Source organism: Mesoplodon bidens (genome assembly GCF_964165515.1).
Source record: "Mesoplodon bidens genome assembly, chromosome: 8".
NCBI classification, from domain to species: Eukaryota; Metazoa; Chordata; class Mammalia; order Artiodactyla; family Ziphiidae; genus Mesoplodon; species Mesoplodon bidens.
This window is the reverse complement of record NC_138165.1, coordinates 16,597,237-16,611,105: the sequence shown is the minus strand read 5'-3', so window position 1 is coordinate 16,611,105 and position 13,869 is coordinate 16,597,237. Positions and strand designations below refer to the sequence as shown.

Genomic DNA, 13,869 nt, shown 5'->3' with positions numbered 1-13,869 from the left:
AAGAAAACATATTAAAAGCAGCAAGGGAAAAACAACAAATAACACACAAGGGAATCCCCATAAGGTTAACAGCTGATCTTTCAGCAGAAACTCTGCAAGCCAGAAGGGACTGGCAGGACATATTTAAAGTGATGAAGGAGAAAAACCTACAACCAAGATTACTCTACCTAGCAAGGATCTCATTCAGATTTGATGGAGAAATTAAAACATTTACAGACAGTCAAAAGCTGAGAGTTCCGCACCACCAAACCAGCTTTACAGCAAAAGCTAAAGGAACTTCTCTAGGCAAGAAACACAAGAGAAGGAAAAGACCTACAATAACAAACCCAAAACAATTAAGAAAATGGGAATAGAAACATACATATGGATAATTACCTTAAACGTAAATGGATTAAATGCTCCCACCAAAAGACACAGACTGGCTGAATGGATACAAAAACAAGACCCATATATATGCTGTCTACAAGAGACCCACTTCAGACCTAGAGACACATACAGACTGATAGGGGATGGAAAAAGATATTTCAGGCAAATGGAAATCAAAAGAAAGCTGGAGTAGCAATTCTCATATCAGACAAAATAGACTTTAAAATAAAGGCTATTACAAGAGACAAGGAAGGACACGACATAATGATCAAGGGATTGATCCAAGAAGAAGATATGAGAATTGTAAATATTTATGCACGCAACATAGGAGCACCTCAATACATAAGGCAAATAGTAACAGCCATAAAAGGAGAAATCGACAGTAACACAATCATAGTAGGGAACTTTAACACCCCACTTTCACCAATGGACAGATCATCCAAAATGAAAGTAAACAAGGAAACACAAGCTTTAAATGATACATTCAACAAGATGGACTTAATTGATATTTATAGGACATTCCATCACAAAAAAACAGAATACACATTTTTCTCAAGTGCTCATGGAACATTCTCCAGGATAGATCATATCATGGGTCACAAATCAAGCCTTGGTAAATTTAAGAAAATTGAAATTGTATCAAGTATCTTTTCCGACCACAACGCTACGAGACTAGATATCAATTACAGGAAAAGAGCTGTAAAAAATACAAACACATGGAGTTTAAACAATACACTACTTAATAACGAAGTGATCACTGAAGAAATCATAGAGGAAATAAAAAAATACCTAGAAACAAATGACAATGGAAACACAACGACCAAAAACCTATGGGATGCAGCAAAAGCTGTTCTAAGAGGGAAGTTTATAGCAATACAATCCCATCTTAAGAAACAGGAAACATCTCGAATAAACAACCTAACCTTGGACCTAAAGCAATTAGAGAAAGAAGAACAAAAAACCCCAAAGGTTAGCAGAAGGAAAGAAATCATAAAGATCAGATCAGAAATAAATGAAAAGGAAATGAAGGAAACGATAGCAAAGATCAATAAAACTAAAAGCTGGTTCTTTGAGAAGATAAACAAAATTGATAAACCATTGGCCAGACTCATCAAGAAAAAAAGGGAGAAGATTCAAATCAATAGAATTAGAAATGAAAAAGGAGAAGTAACAACTGACACTGCAGAAATACAAAAGATCATGAGAGATTACTATAAGCAACTCTGTGCCAATAAAATGGACAACCTGGAAGAAATGTACAAATTATTAGAAATGCACAACCTGCCAAGATGAAATCAGGAAGAAACAGAAAATATGAACAGACCAATCACAAGCACTGAAATTGAAACTGTGATTAAAAATCTTCCAACAAACAAAAGCCCAGGACCAGATGGCTTCACAGGCGAATTCTATCAAACATTTAGAGAAGAGCTAACACCTATCCTTCTCAAACTCTTCCAAACCATAGCAGAGGGAGGAACACTTCCAAACTCATTCTACGTGGCCACCATCACCCTGATACCAAAACCAGACAAGCATGTCACAAAGAAGGAAAACTACAGGCCAATATCACTGATGAACATAGATGCAAAAATCCTCAACAAAATACTAGCAAACAGAATCCAACAGCATATTAAGAGGATCATACACCATGATCAAGTGGGGTTTATTCCAGGAATGCAAGGATTCTTCAATATACACAAATCAATCAATGTAATACACCATATTAACAAACTGAAGGAGAAAAACCATATGGTCATCTCAATAGATGCAGAGAAAGCTTTTGTCAAAATTCAACACCCATTTATGATAAAAACCCTCCAGAAAGTAGGCACAGAGGGAACTTTCCTCACATAATAAAGGCCATATATGACAAACCCACAGCCAACATTGTCCTCAATGGTGAAAAACTGAAACCATTTCCACTAAGATCAGGAACAAGACAAGGTTGCCCACTCTCACCACTCTTATTCAACGTAGTTTTGGAAGTTTTAGGCACAGCAATCAGAGAAGAAAAGGAAATAAAAGGAATGCAAATCGGAAAAGAAGAAGTATAGCTGTCACTGTTTGCAGATGACATGATACTATACATAGAGAATCCTAAAGATGCTACCAGAAAACTACTAGAGCTAATCAATGAATTCGGTAAAGGAGCAGGATACAAAATTAATGCACAGATATCTCTGGCATTCCTACATACTAATGATGAAAAACTGAAAGTGAAATCAAGAAAACACTCCCATTTACCATTGCAACAAAAAGAATAAAATATCTAGGAATAAACCTACCTAAGGAGACAAAAGACCTGTATGCAGAAAATTATAAGACACCGATGAAAGAAATTAAAGATGATACAAATAGATGGAGAGATATATCATGTTCTTGGATTGGAAGAATCAACATTGTGAAAATGACTCTACTACCCACAGCAATCTACAGATTCAATGCAATCCCTATCAAACTACCACTGGCATTTTTCACAGAACTAGAACAAAAAATTTCACAATTTGTATGGAAAGACAAAAGACCCCGAAGAGCCAAAGCAATCTTGAGAATGAAAAACGGAGCTGGAGGAAACAGGCTCCCTGACTTCAGACTATACTACAAAGCTACAGTAATCAAGACAGTATGGTACTGGCACAAAAACAGACAGATAGATCAATGGAACAGGATAGAAAGCCCAGAGATAAACCCACGGACATATGGTCACCTTATCTTTGATAAAGGAGGCAGGAATGTACAGTGGAGAAAGGAGAGCCTCTTCAATAAGTGGTGCTGGGAAAACTGGACAGGTACATGTAAAAGTATCAGATTAGATCACTCCCTAACACCATATATAAAAGTAAGCTCAAAATGGATTAAAGACCTAAATGTAAGGCTAGAAACTATCAAACTCTTAGAGGAAAACAAAGGCAGAACACTCTATGACATAAATCACAGCAAGATCCTTTTGGACCCACCTCCTAGAGAAATGGAAATAAAAGCAAAAATAAACAAATGGGACCTAATGAAACTGCAAAGCTTTTGCACAGCAAAGGAAACCATAAACAAGACGAAAAGACAACCCTCAGAATGAGAGAAAATATTTGCAAATGACGCAACTGACAAAGGATTAATCTCCAAAATTTAGAAGCAGCTCATGCAGCTCAATATCAAAAAAAACAAACAACCCAATCCAAAAATGGGCAGAAGATCTAAATAGACATTTCTCCAAAGAAGATATACAGACTGCCAACAAACACATGAAAGAATTCTCAACATCATTAATCATTAGAGAAATGCAAATCAAAACTACAATGAGATATCATCTCACACCAGTCAGAATGGCCATCATCAAAAAATCTAGAAACAATAAATGCTGGAGAGGGTGTGGAGAAAAGGGAACACTCTTGCACTGCTGGTGGGAATGTGAATTGGTACAGCCACTATGGAGAACAGTATGGAGGTTCCTTAAAAAACTAAAAATAAAACTACCATATGACCCAGCAATCCCACTACTGGGCATATACCCTGAGAAAACCATAATTCAAAAAGAGACATGTACCAAAATGTTCATTGCAGCTCTACTTACAATAGCCCGGAGATGGAAACAACCTAAGTGTCCATCATCGGATGAGTGAATAAAGATGTGGCACATATATACAATGGAATATTACTCAGCCATAAAAAGAAACAAAATTGAGCTATTTGTAATGAGGTGGATAGACCTAGAGTCTGTCATACAGAGTGAAGTAAGTCAGAAAGAGAAAGACAAATACCGTATGCTAACACATATATATGGAATTTAAGAAAAAAAATGTCATGAAGAACCTAGGGGTAAGACAGGAATAAAGACACAGACCTACTAGAGAATGGACTTGAGGATGTGGGGAGGGGGAAGCTGTGACAAACTGAGAGAGTGGCATGGACATATATACACTACCAAATGTAAAATAGATAGGTAGTGGGAAGCAGCCGCATAGCACAGGGAGATCAGCTCGGTGCTTTGTGACCATCTAGAGGGGTGGGAGAGGGAGGGTGGGAGGGTGGGAGAGGGAGGGTGGGAGGGAGGGAGACACAAGAGGGAAGAGATATGGGAACATATGCATATGTATAACTGATTCACTTTGTTATAAAGCAGAAACTAACACATCATTGTAAAGCAATTATACTCCAATAAAGATGTAAAAAAAAAAGAATCTGCCTGCTGATGCAGGGGCCATGGGTTCGAGCCCTGGTCCAGGAAGATCTCACATGCTGTGGAGCAACTGGGCCCGTGTGCCACAACTACTGAGCCTGCGCTCTAGATCCCACGTGCCACAACTACTGAAGCCCGCAACCCTAGAGCCTGCGCTCCACCACAAGGGAGGCCACTGCAATGAGAAGCCCGCGCACTGCAAGGAAGAGTAGCCCCCGTTCGATGCAACTAGAGAGAGCCCATGTGCAGCAACAAAGACCCAACACAGCCAAAAGTAAAATAAATTAAATAAATAAATAAATAAATAAATAAATAACGTGTTGGTGAGAATGTGGAGCAACTGGACCCCTTGTACACTGCTGGTGGGAAGAAAATGTGGTTCAGCACTGTGGAAAACAGTCTGGTGGTTCTTCAGAAAGTTAAACATAAAATTACCATATGACCCTGCAATTCCACTCATAGCTATATATCTCAAAGATATGAAAACAGGTACTTACAAATACACATACAAGTGTTTATAGCAGCACTAATCACAACAGCCAAAAGGCAGAAACAATGAAAACATCCATCAACAGATAAACAGATAAAGAAATTGTGGTATGTGTGTGTGTACATATATATACGTGTGTGTGTGTGCATGTATACACACACACATACATATATTGGGTTGGCCAAGAAATTCGTTTGGGTTTTCGGTAAAATCTTACCAAAAACCCAAACGAACTTTTTAGCCAACTCAACACACACACACACACACACACACACACACACACACAAAATGAATATTACTCAACCATAAAAAGGAATGAGGTACTGATACATACTGATACAAAAACATGGATGACCCTCAAAAACATTATGCTAAGTGAAAGAAGCCACATACAAAAGATCCTATATTGTATCGTTATATTCATATGAAATATCCATAATAGGTAAATCCATAGAGACAGAATGCAGAGTAGTGGTTGTCAGGGGCTGGGGGAAGGAGGGAATAAGGAGTGATTGCTTAATGGGTATGGAGTTTCCTTTCGGGGTACTGAAATGTTTTGGAACTAGACAGAGGTGGTGGTTGCACAATATTGTGAATATTGTACTAAATGCCACTGAATTGTTCACTTTTAAATGGCTGATTTTATAGTATGTGAATTTCACCTCAGTTAAAAAAAAGAACCGCAATGAGATACTTCACACCTACTAGGATGGGTGTAATTTTTTTTAAAGTTTTTTTAAACAAGTTTAGGTGAGGACGCAGATAGTGGAATGCTCATACATTGCTAGTGGGATTGTAAAATGGTGCAACCACCTTACTTGTGAAACAGTTTGGCAGTTTCTCAAAATGATAAACAGAGTTATCACATGACCCAGTAGTTTTGCTCCTGGAGAACTGAAAACATATGCTCACAAAAAGAACTGTAGACAAATGTTCATAGCATTATTCTTAATAGCCAAAAAATGGAAACGGCTTAAATGTCTATCAACTGATGAATGGATAAATGAAGTGTGTTATATTCATGCAATATTATTCAGCCATAAAAGAAACGAAGTACTTATATACACTACAAAATGGACAAACTTTGAAATCATCATGCTAGGAAGCCAGACCCAAAAGGCCACATACTATTTGATTCTATTTACATGACATGTCCAGAACAGACAAATCCACTGAGGTAGAAAGTAGAATAGTAGTTGCCAGAGGTGGGCAGGGGTAAATAGGGAGTGACTCCTAATGGGTACTGGGTTTCTTTTTAGGATGATATAAAAGGTTCTAGAATAAGATAGTGGTGGTATTTGTGCAAACTTGTGAATATACTAAGAAATCACTAACTTGTATATTTTAAGAAGGTGAATTTATGGTATATTAATTATATCTCAATAATAAAAGGTACTAAAGCAATCAGATGATCCACCTAAGAATAAATGAACCTTGGACTACATCTTGCATGATATACAAAAATTAACTTGAAGTGGATCATACACCTCATATTGAACAAAAAAGTTCTAGAGAACAAAGGAGAAAATCTATGTAATCTTAGATTAGGCAAAAATTTCTTAGCTACAACACAAAAAGTATCATCCATAAAAGTTGAAGAATTGATAAACTGGACTTAATCAAAATATAAAACTTCTGCTCTTTAAAAGAGCATGAAAAGGCATAATACAGAAGAAAAGTAGGTAAAGCACATAGAAAATTTGTTTATATACAAATAGTAATAACTATTACATGAGGATTAATAGGACACTATTTTTAAAGCTCTGAAATATAAATTATAAGAAAACAAACAACTGAATTAAAAATGGTTAAAAGATTTGAAGAGACACTTTAAGTTGTTGATGGCAAATAAGCAGATGAAAAGGTACTCAATGTTACTAGTCACTGGAGAAAAGCAAAGTACACCACAATGACATACCCCTACACACCAATCAGAATGGCTGAAACTGAAAGAACTGACAATGCCAAGTGTTGGTGAGAGTGTAGAGAAACTGGAACTCATATATTCCTGGTAGGAATGCAAGATGGCACACATCCTTTGGAAGACAGTTGAACATATATTTACTGTAGGATCTAGAAGTCCAATTCCTGATATGTATCCAAGAGAAATAAAAATACATGTTCACATATGAATATTTATACAGGTTTTTTCATACCTGCCAAAATCTGGAAGCAATCCAAATGTTCTTCAATTGGCAAATGGGTAAAGAAACTGTGATATAACAGAACATAAACTACTGATACATACAGTAACATGCATGAATCTCAAATCTCAAATGCTTTATGCTAAATAAAAGAAGCCAGACTTATAATGCTACATATTGTATGATACAATTTATACAATATTCTGGAAAAGGTATAACTACAGGGATAGAAAAACAGAGCAGTGGTTGCCAGGGGATGGGGATGGAGGAAGAGGCTGACTACTAAAAGGCACAAGGGAACTTTCCGGGGTGATAGAAATGTTCTATATTTTGATTGTTGTGGTGGTGGTTACATGATTGTGTTTATCAAAGCTCACAGAACTGTACAGTAAAAAAAGGGTGAATTTCACTCTAAATTATAACTCAATAAGCCTGACTTTAAGAAAACATAGCTTTACAATGAGTACACATGTAAAAAATATCAAGTTAGACCAAAAACCGGAACTCTAGAAGCACTGTCATTTGGCTTAATAGAACCTCTCTAACGAGCAAGTATCTTTCAGCCCCATGAACATACACTTAGTCTACATTAAAACAAATGAAATCAGACAAGCAAAATAATAATACCATGTTTTAATCACAAATAGCATTTGCCTTAGCCATGAAATATTCACTAGCATTTTAAAGCAAAAAGTATTAATGAATTTAATAGTATCCACCAAATTCCCAAATTTTAAAAAACATATTTGAGGCCATATTGACACCAGCAAAGTCCTTACCACAGGAAGTCAGCTTTATTTGAAAGATTTTTTGGGTGGATTGTTTTCAAATCACTAGATATGAGTGACTAAACCACAGAAGGTACCTGCCAGCTTAGTGAACTGTCTTTGAGCTCCAGCTCAGAATTTAGCTTTTCTTCTCTCCCCAGTTCTTAAACTAAAAGTTCACATATATGGTACTAAGAATGCTATTTAGCTGAGCCAAGAAACAGTCAAGGCTTGATGACTATATCTGACACCTGTTGCTGGGTTTATTGAATGCGGATGGGCTGACAGTCCTTGATGCTCCAGATATATTCTCTAGATGATAGTGATACATAATCTTTACCCTGTTCAAATTTTGAAATGCAAACAGCAATGTCTGAAAGATTTTTTTTGGTTTGAATAAGGATTGTATTTGTTTCTCTGGCCATTCTACCTTCATAGAACCCAGAAAGGGGTATCTCACAAATAAAGTGGCAAGTGCTAACAAGTTAGGAAGCTTAGTTAAAACAAACAAACAAACAAACAAACAAACAAACAAACACCAGCATTGTCAGCAATCATCCCTTTGCAGCCCACAGGCCCATTAGCTCACTCTCAAGGGACTCCGTGGCTAAACTACTCGGTGAACACTAGGGTCTGAGGCAGTGATGACTCACTGGCAAACATGAGATGCTCAACAAGCAAACATTCCCCAGACGCAGCCTTATGCTGAAGTGACTGGAGTGCTCCAAGTGCATCCAGCTTCGCGGCTTCTCTATTTCCCCCACGTTTTGGTATTCAACAAAATAACCCATCTCCTCATTCAGATAAGCTGATAAAGGAGGCAGCAATACAGAAGGAATTAAATATAATGACATAACAACAAATAAAATGTGGAATACCTTGCTTTTAGCTAATTCCTTTTCCAAGTTGCATTTTTCTTCTGCTATTTCTTTCTCAGTTTTATTAACCTGCCCAAGAGAAGGGAAAAAAAAGAAATGGGTCATTTTCAAAACAGCAGACAGGCTCTACTATAGCAGATACACCCTGCATGTCAATTAATACCTACACTGCAGAGATAGCACATCCTCTCAGAAAAGGGGCCCCTCGGGGAGTCTCTGAGGCAGAGCAGACTTCACAAATAGCCCTGAAATTAGAAAGACACGTCTGCATGTCAGACTCTGCCGGTTCTTTCCTAACTAGGAAGACAGGGCTGTTTCTCCTTACATTGTTTCCACTACACTCTCCCACTTCTACTGGGAAAATTGAGTTTTAAATCTGACTCCTTAACTAACATGAGGATGTGTGAATGGTTAACATTCACTCACGCTATATAAGGGCATCTATTTGGCACAGTGCACTCACATGCTAAAAGACACAGATTAGCCACCCAAAGGTTTCTTTCATGGGCAACTCAGACAAACTGCCTCTGGGTTGTATTTCTTGTCTTTTGCACTTACAAGAAAATTTTAAAACAAGATCAGCACCACAACCAGGAGGTAACATAAATCTGCCTCTACCTACCTCTCCCTGAAGTCCTTCTTTCTCCTCTAGCAGAGAGGTCTTCTCTTGCATTGATGCCTCCAGTTCACCTCGCAATCTTGCAATAGTTGATTCTAGCAGCTCTTTTTGCACAGCTGCCCTCTTCTCAGCATCCTGTGCTTTCTGGATACACTGGTTATGCTCAAGGACTAAATGGTCCCTGCAGGAAGAGAACAAGGAGATATGAAAGCTGAACGAGAGTTCTTCCTTAACAGAAAGACTAAATGTTCTTACAGAACATATCTCCTGCCTGAGAGCAGTTACCAAAATGCTCTAACAAAACTAGTTCCTTTAGGGCAGAGTCTTTATTTTTGTGACTGGCCCAGCAAATGCAGAATTAAACATTTTCATTAAAGATAAGAAATACAAATGCAAAAACAAAAGTTGCCCACAGTTTACTTACAGATGCATTTGGAGTTGTGTCTTCTCATTCTGAACAGTCTGAAGCTCACTTGTGATACTGGCATGGGCTGCATCCAGCAGTAAGTTTTGTTCTTGAAATGTGTGTCATCATTTTCTGTTCTTCCTGAGTGTTAGAAGCAATATTAAAAGTTGAGATGCCAGGGGCCTCCCTGGTGGCGCAGTGGTTGAGAGTCCGCCTGCCGATGCAGGGGATACGGGTTCGTGCCCCGGTCTGGGAGGATCCCATATGCTGCGGAGCGGCTGGGCCCGTGAGCCGTGGCCGCTGGGCCTGCGCGTCCGGAGCCTGTGCTCCGCAACAGGAGAGGCCACAACAGTGAGAGGCCCGCATACCACAAAAAGAAAAAGAAAAAAAAAAAAAAAGTTGAGATGCCAGAAGTCATTTGATAGGGTATCACTCTAAACAACTGATCAAAGATACTGATACTTACAAAGGTCAAATTTAATTTATATAAATAAACCCCTTTTTAAAAGAATTTATCTTAATCCAGCTTGCTCTTTGTACCTACCCTGGCCTGACCACAATTCTATCATTTTATAGCTCTTCTAGCCAATAATCAAGAGGCATTATTTATCCAGCTTGATGCAAAATTTATAAAACTCCTAACATGAACAAATTTTTAGATACCATGTATAAAATAGACAACTGATAGGAACATACTGTATAGCACAGGGAACTCTACCTAATGCACTGTGGTAACCTAAATGGGAGGGAAGTCCAAGAGGGAGGGGATATCTGTATGTGTACGGCTGATTCATTTTGTTGTGCAGTGGAGGCTAACACAACATTGTAAAGCAACCATACTCCAAAAAAGATGAAAAAAAAACTATATTAAGTATATTTTGGTACTTCAAAATTTCAACACGATACTATATTTTAAAAAGTAAAACAATATCAACGTATATAAAGTAAAATGATCGCTCCACCTCTATCTCCCCCACATCTCTTCCAAATAATTCCATTCTCCAGGGACAATCATATTTCATAGTTTAAATTCTTTTGACAGTATCTGAAATTGCACTCAGACACTGCTACAGCAGACGTCTATAACTGTTCTGCACAATTTCCTCTTGCTTACTATTTTCAATTATCAAAACAGCATTTTTTGGGCTTCCCTGGTGGCGCAGTGGTTGAGAGTCCGCCTGCCGATGCAGGGGACACGGGTTCGTGCTCCCGTCCGGGAAGATCCCACATGCCGCGGAGCGGCTGGGCCCGTGAGCCATGGCCGCTGAGCCTGTGCGTCTGGAGCCTGTGCTCCACAACGGGAGAGGCCACAACAGTGAGAGGCCCGCGTACCACCAAAAAAAAAAAACAGCATTTTTATGCACACTTCCTCTACCTACAATTTACAAAGCTTTTGTAAATATAGTACATATTAATAATTATATTTGTAAACATATTTTAAAACACTTCTTTTTGAACAATATTTGATTGCAAGGTAAACCTTCACACCTTCATACTTGGTAAAATGGGATCTCACTTGTGTCATATTCCAAGGTTTTAAAATGTTTGTGAAAGTGTTACATACATAAGTCACATTCTTCAGTCTACTAAATTGTAAGTTCCATGAAAGTAGGGACTTGTCTTGTTCACTGCCATAATTCTATCTAGATCTAGCAACATACTTGCATGAGGTAAACACTAAATGCTTGCTGAATAAAAAATATTTATTGAGTACCTGTTATGTGCAAAACACGCTTAGCCCTATAGGTAATAACAAAGGTATGTAAGACAATGTCCTAGGAATGTAGTACAGGAAATGAGCCATGCACATAAACTACTACTATAGAATGCAGAACAAGAGAAGCAACATAACATAAATGATTAAAAACACTGAGTCTGGAGTCGAGTCTAGATTGAAATCTGGCTCCACCCTATACTAGCTGGGTGATTTTGGGCAAGTTGATTAACTTCTCTAAATCTTATTTTTATTATCTGTAAAACGAGGGTGATAAATATCCCTTTATGTAACTGCTAGGATTAAAGGAGGTAATATATGTAAAATCCTTAGCACAATGCTTGGTATATAGTAAGTACGCTCAAAAAAGAAAAAAAAGAGAGAGCCTTATTATTACAGCCTATTTAGTGTCCTAGAAGTAGAAATTAAAAGACAAAACTGATTTTTTCTGATCGGAGTGATCAAGCTTCTGGGTGAAAGTGAGTCTTAAAGAATGAACACAATCTCAAACAGTTGAAAATGAAGTAAAGACCATTCTCAGCAGAGGGAATGGCATAAGCAAAATGGGAAAGCACAGGTCTTTGGGGAAAAGATAAATACTTTAGGGTCAGTCATAAGTATTCTCCATAATTCTATCAGTACTGGGACAGGTAATTACTTTTCCTAAAGTAAAGATATTTGAGAAGAAACCATTAAGAAAGCTCTGAGTGTAAGGCCAAATGACCCCTCTGATGAAAACAGAAAGCAACTAATTAAAAAATAAAATAATTCAGAAAAATCCTTGAAATTAATTGCTAAAATATTTTATGTATCCAGTTGGCTATTTGTATTTCCTGATCTCTTAGCCAAGGAGGCTTCCTGATGATTCTACCAGAAATTGACTAGTGTTAAAAATGAATACGGGCCTCCCTGGTGGCGCAGTGGTTGAGAGTCCGCCTGCCGATGCAGGGGATACGGGTTCGTGCCCCGGTCTGGGAGGATCCCATATGCCGCGGAGCGGCTGGGCCCGTGAGCCATGGCCGCTGGGCCTGCGCGTCCGGAGCCTGTGCTCCGCAACGGGAGAGGCCACAACAGTGAGAGGCCCGCATACCGCAAAAAGAAAAAAAAAAAAAAATGAATACCTGCAGAATGGCTTGGTGGTCAGCAATGATTCTGGTATTTTCCATTCTAACAGTCTGAAGCATTCTGTTCAGCTCTGAACACTTTCTAGTCAGTTGGTCATTCAAAACCTAAGACAACATATACAGCAAAGCACAGATCTCTCCAATAAATAAGTCTTTTTACTTATGTATCATCATTTTTAACAATGGCATAGTATTTCACCATACATGTGAACTTAATTTATTTAACCTAATCTCAATTGATATTTCATTAGATTATAAAATACTTTCAAATATTTGGAGTCATCATCCTAAACAACTGTAAATTAAAAGGGGAAATTTGGTGATACAGTGGAACAACTGAAGCATTTGGCAGTTTACCAATCTTACATTCTTCATAATTTTGAATGCTGGTCAATTACAGCAAGACATCTACAGAATGGAATTTACAATGTAGATGCATGGCCCATGTTATAGAAATCCATTCTCAAAACTGGATGATGAGCTTTCAGAACTGTTTAGCTGATAACAAAATATCTAAGCTCCTTCATCACCAATGACAGTATTCAAAAAAGCAAAATACAGATCACTGTGCCATTTCACAAGATTAACCTTCCAAAATAAAACAAAAATCTTTTCTGTAACATACATGTAGTTAGTTTATAATTCTCTTGTCCTTTTGGTATTTTGAAATTTGTATTCCTGTGGAAAATATTTATCTTAATTCTCAGTTATTTTTGCAAAGTATATTTGGTAAGGATCTCATGTTTTAATGTATAAACTCTTTAAGGATGGGGCAAATAACTCTGAAGCGTTAATAGAAAAATCCCTCAAAAAATAGTAACAAGAAAGGAGAGATAAAGATTACCTGGACAGCATCAGAAGTGGGACAGCATCATAAGACAGGAATACATTCATGGGCATTTTAAAGTTATAACCAGATGCACAAACTACTTATCAAGGAATACTTGGGGGTAAGAGGAGAACTCTTGCTCCTTGAAAAGAAATAGCTAATTTTCTTTACAGCTAGATTGCTGGGCTCAAATTCCAACTGCGTCACTTACTAGCTATATATATATATATATTTTAAAATTTATTTTTGGCTGCGTTGGGTCATCATTGTTGCACGCTGGTTTTCTCTAGTTGCGGTGAGCAGGGGCTACTCTTCATTGCAGTGTGTGGGCCTCTCATTGCGGTGGCTTCTCTTG

At 37.8% G+C, this 13,869-nt stretch overlaps 1 protein-coding gene across 1 annotated transcript in view; it reads right to left on the bottom strand.

Moving 5' to 3' along the window:
* The window catches only part of LOC308621795 (coiled-coil domain-containing protein 150-like), a 98,089-nt gene that overhangs the window by 68,030 nt on the left and 16,190 nt on the right, over window positions 1-13,869 (bottom strand). Inside the window, 5 exon segments of the mRNA XM_081242532.1 lie at window positions 8,823-8,891; window positions 9,445-9,622; window positions 9,866-9,967; window positions 9,969-9,988; window positions 12,683-12,790. Of these exon segments, the coding sequence (XP_081098658.1) occupies window positions 8,823-8,891; window positions 9,445-9,622; window positions 9,866-9,967; window positions 9,969-9,988; window positions 12,683-12,790 (477 nt within the window).